Below are 5394 nucleotides of genomic sequence, written 5' to 3' on the forward strand. Positions count from 1 at the left end.
TCGCGCCAATTCTCTCTAAAAACTCAGATTGGAGGGAGGGAGGGAGAGGGAGGGACTGAGGAGGGAGGGAGGAGGAGGGGAGAGAGAGAAGAAGAGAGAGATGAAGATAAAGTGATGAGATGAATAGGCAGAGTGAGTGTACATTGAGCGTCAGGCTACAGTGTTAAATCCTTCAGAGCTTGTCATATCTACATAATTAATAATGATAAATAACTTACCATTTTTTGCGGTCAGTGAGATTAGCTTTGGAGTACAATCTAAAGCTGTTAGGCCTTACTGTACCCGACCTGGGCATAAACCCTCTACCTCTCTATTGCCTTATCTCAATTCACTCTGGGGTCGTTCCACGAAATAGCTGCATTTGAATCCCTTTGACATTTTAAGGAGAAAATTGTGCACCATTAATGGAATTTTAAGGCCTGTTATATTCAATAAAATGCCCTTTAATATCGACCACATGGTTAATTCAGTCAATCTGAAATCCGTGCACCACTCGTTGACTTCTAGAAGATTTAACCCACTTAACCCTAAAAATGTCTCCACGTTTTCACCATCAATGCAAAGCCCTGGTTTATTTTGTTGCTTTGACAAAGTCATTTCTGAGATGATATTTACTATGTAGTATTTGTCTCTCACCTTATTTTAAGTCAACCCTGTAACGTAACTGAACTTCTGTTGTAACATATTGAAACTATAACCTTAGAGTCTGTGTAAAAGCAGGTGAGCTGTTCTCTCCTCACCTCTGTCTCATCCCCTCTCTTGCTATCTGCAGTGGGGAATCTGGTCTCTCTTCATGCTGCCTCTCTTATCTTCGCGCAGCACGGATGAACTGTTTGGGGAATAACTCAGTTAAGGACACACACACACACAACACACAGACACACACACACACACACACACACACACACACACACACACACACACACACACACACACACACACACACACACACACACACACAACACACCACACACAAACACACACACACACACACACACACAACATCACACACCTCTGGGTATAAAATGTTCTTTGCTGGTGCTTAATTCAGCATTAGTCCTTAATTGCTTTCTTTTTGATTCTTTGTTAAAATAATTATATTTCACTAATGTGGCTTTTAGCTTCCAGGTAAATATAATTATTTCACCGAGATTATGATTTAATTGGAAAGCTCTGTTACGTCCGAACAGCACACACCCCACCAGGACACCCTGCGAGACTGTCAACAGGAGAATGCAGGCACCTGTTACAACACGGTGGTCTCTCCTATCTACTTTGTCTCCTTTGTGCTGACTGCCCAGTTTGTCCTGGTCAACGTGGTCATAGCCGTCCTCATGAAGCACCTGGAGGAGAGCAACAAAGAGGCCAAGGAGGAGGCAGAGCTGGAGGCTGAACTAGAGCTGGAGCTCCAGCATGGAGGAAGGGGAGGGGGAGGCAGTGGGAGATCACCCCAGCTAAGCCCTCTGGCCCTGGGCATGGAGGAGGGATCTGGGGGCTCCCCCTGGAGGTCTCCAGAGAGGGAGATCCAGAAGAGGGGCAATGTGATGGATTCTCCCCCAGCAGATATCACTAGAAGAGACTCCATACACATCAGCACTGATCCTCCGCTAGGCCAGGAGCCACCACTAGAGGTGAGTGTGGTTGATCGACACCTGGGTGTGTGTGTGTGTAGTGGTGGGGTTTGGAATTCTTCCTATCCCTGGTTCAGGGGGAAACAGGAATTAGCATTGAGGAGCTACAGTAGAATCTGCAGACAGATGCTTTTGTCCATAACTGTATTACTCCTGTATGAGTTTCCCTCTCTTGTGTATGTGTGTTTATCTGCTTGTATATTAACCTTTATTTAAACAGGGAGTCATGCTGAGACCACAGTCTCTTTTGGAGATGAGCCCTGCATGAACACATCAATAAACAACAACAAGTGTACTATACATATCTATATACACATCGATTACACAATACATGAATAGCAAACACAAAACACGAAAAGCAAAACACAATCAATAACATGACACAAACACATTCTTCAGAAAAAAGACTGTCTCACATCTGCCTGAATTGCCCTAGAGCAGGGTTCCCCAACTGGGGAGCCGGTGGTTTTATTTGGCCCCCTCAAGTTTTCTGAGAAAAAATATAAATATTATTTATATATACAGTAACAGTCAAACGTTTGGACACACCGACTCATTCAAGGATTTTTCTATATTTTTTTTCTATTTACTACATTGTAGAATTATAGTGAAGACATCAAAACTATGAAATAACACATATGGAATCATGTAGTGACCAAAAAAAGTGTTAAACAAATCAAAATATATTTTATATTCTTCAAAATAGCCAACCTTTGCCTTGATGACAGCTTTTTACACTCTTGGCATTCTGTCAACCAGCTTCACCTGGAATGCTTTTCCAACAGTCTTGAAGGAGTTCCCACATATGCTGAGCACGTGTTGGCTGCTTTTCCTTCACTCAGCGGTCCAACTCATCCCAAACCATCTCAGTTGGGTTGAGGTCTGGTATTTGTGGAGGCCAGGTCATCTGATGCAGCACTCCATCACTCTCCTTCTTGGTCAAATAGCCCTTACACAGCCTGGAGGTGTGTTTTGGGTCATTGTCCTGTTGAAAAACAAATTATATTCCCACTAAGCGCAAACTAAATGGGATGCCTATCGCTGCAGAATGCTGTGGTAGCCATGCTGGTTAAGTGTGCCTTGAATTCTAAATATATCACTGACAGTGTCACCAGCAAAGCACCCCCATACATCACACCTCCTCCTCCATGTTTTACGGTGGGAACCACACATGCAGAGATAATCCGTTCACCTACTCTGCGTCTCACAAAGACACGGCGGTTGGAACCAAAAATCTAAAATTTGGACTCATCAGACCAAAGGACAGATTTCCTTTAGTAGTGGTTTCTTTGCAGCAAATCGACCATGAAGACCATCAGTCTCCTCTGAACAGTTGTTGTTGGGATGTGTCTGTTACTTGAACTCTGTGAAGCATTTATTTGGGCTGCAATTTCTGAGGCTGGTAACTCTAATGAACTTATCCTCTGCAGCAGAGGATAAGTCTGAGGCTTCCTTTCCTGTGGCGGTCCTCATGAGAGCCAGTTTCATCACAGCGCTTGATGGTTTTTGTGACTGCACTTGAAGAAACTTTAGATGTTCTTGAAATTTTCCAGATTGACTGACCTTCATGTCTTAAAGTAATGATGGACTGTCATTTCTCTTTGCNTAATGATGGACTGTCATTTCTCTTTGCTTATTTGAGCTGTTCTTGCCATAATATGGACTTGGTCTCTTACCAAATAGGGCTATCTTCTGTACACCACCCCTACCTTGTCACAACACAACTGATTGGCTCAAACACATTAAGAATGAAAGAGATTCCACAAATTAACTTTTAACAAGGCACACCTGTTAATTGAAATGCATTCCAGGTGACTACCTCATGAAGCTGGTTGAGAGAATGCCAAAAGTGTGCAAAGCTGTCATCAAGGCAAAGGTTGGCTACTTTGAAGAATCTCAAATGAACTTTTTTGGTTACGACATGATTCCATGTGTTATTTCATAGTTTTGATGTCTTCACTATAATCTATTATCACTATTATCTCCAATGTGGAAAATAGTAAAACAATTAAGAAAAACCCTTGAATGAGTAGATGTGTCCAAACTTTTGACTGATACTGTATATTTTTTATTTGACATTTTTATAAGGACATAAAATACTGTAAAAACACCAGGGAATCAGCTCCAAGTGATTCTAATTTTGGAAGTCTGTTCCCAAGTATTACCATGCATGATAGAAAGAGACATGTGATCATAAACAAAAGTAAGCAAGGTTTGAAATTATTATATCTGTTTGGGCTTCTTGCAGCCAATTTTCAGTCTACAAACTATCTTTAATAGTTGAGTCTATTTGATGATCCCTCCCCTAGAGGTACCAACTCCACCAACTTTAAGGACTTTTGGAAATCATTCCACATGAGCTGCAAAATAACTAAAAGCAGATTTACCTGACTGGGTGGAGATTGAAGGGATTTCCAGGGTTAGACGTCCCTTGAGTCCAGCTCTGGTAACTTATACAGTTCGGGGCGGCAGGGTAGCCTAGTGGTTATTAGGAACCCCGTTAGCTGACGCCAATGGCGACAGCTAGTGTTACTGGGGTCCGACACATGAAACAGACATTACAGACAAAATACTTTATAATTTACATACATTTAAAAATATTAACATGTAGTGTGTGTGTGTGTGTGTGTGCACCTACCAGTTACACATACATGTCAGTACATACACACAACAATGAGATAGGTATGATGGAAGTTTATGTAACAGGGCTTTATAGACAAAAAGAGTGCAATGCATCGATCTACGAGACATCAAAGAGGACCAGCTTACTTTCGGATACAAAATGCAATGATGTGTACTGAACTTTTTTCCCGTAATAAAGTTGCATATGTGTATCAGTCCCAGTAGACTAGTGCCAGCCGTAGGTCACTGTAATGCCATGGGAAAGACAGGACACAGCCGTATGTTGTTTACTAGACTGCTATTTCCAGCCAACAGGCCTTTTTATAGTGACTAGAGGTTGGGCTGTATCATTCTTCTGATGTTATCTCTCTCTCCTCTCTGTCATCCCTCGCTGGCAGAAACATGTGTGGTTAAACTCCAATCTGTTTCCTCTCCCTCTGGGGTTGAGAGTGGAGTTTCAGTAGTGTTTTACTGCCCCCTTCTGGATTGGTGAAGGAACTTTCAGTATTTAGGAACTTAACTATGATTGCGAGTATTGGTTCTGTGTAGACCAGACGAAGGTCTGATGCGTGTCCTGAAGCATGTGCACACACCACCTGCGTTTGGTTCTCTGTATGTGTTCTACCACACCTGACCTTGTTGTCTTCGCTCACTTCCTTCCTCCTTCTGCTCCCTTTTTCCCTGTTCGTCTTTCTTTCTGTGTGTCTATTTCTGTCCCCTCGTCTGTCTGTCTGTCTGTCTGTCTGTCTGTCTGTCTGTCTGTCTGTCTGTCTGTCTGTCTGTCTGTCTGTCTGTCTGTCTGTCTCTGTACTGGTTGTTGCTGTGTGTCTGTCTGTCTCTGTCTGCTGTGTCTGTCTGCTCTGTCTGTCTGTCTGTTGTCTCTGTCTGTCTCATGTCTGTCCTGCTGTTGTCTCTCTCGGTTCCTGTCGATCTCTTGTCTGTCTCTGTCTGTCGTGTCTCTGTCTGTCGCTCTTTGTCTGTGCTGTCTGGCTCCGTCCGGTCTCTGTCTGCGTGTATGTCTGTCTGCCTGATCGGTCCTCTGTCTCTCTGCTGTCTGTCTGTCTCTGTCCTGTCTGTCTGCTGTCTGTCCTCTGTCTGTCTCTGCTCTGTCTCTTGTCTGTCTCGCGTGTCTGTCTCTGAT

The 5394-nt window shown here is 43.2% G+C and overlaps 1 protein-coding gene across 1 annotated transcript in view; it reads left to right on the top strand.

Annotated features, from left to right (window-relative positions):
* The window catches only part of cacna1g (calcium channel, voltage-dependent, T type, alpha 1G subunit), a 207000-nt gene that overhangs the window by 188746 nt on the left and 12860 nt on the right, over nt 1-5394 (top strand). The window contains 1 exon segment of the mRNA XM_070445033.1: nt 1202-1631. Within this exon segment, the coding sequence (XP_070301134.1) occupies nt 1202-1631 (430 nt within the window).

The sequence above is a fragment of the Salvelinus sp. IW2-2015 genome, linkage group LG8 (genome assembly GCF_002910315.2).
Source record: "Salvelinus sp. IW2-2015 linkage group LG8, ASM291031v2, whole genome shotgun sequence".
Taxonomy (NCBI): Eukaryota; Metazoa; Chordata; class Actinopteri; order Salmoniformes; family Salmonidae; genus Salvelinus; species Salvelinus sp. IW2-2015.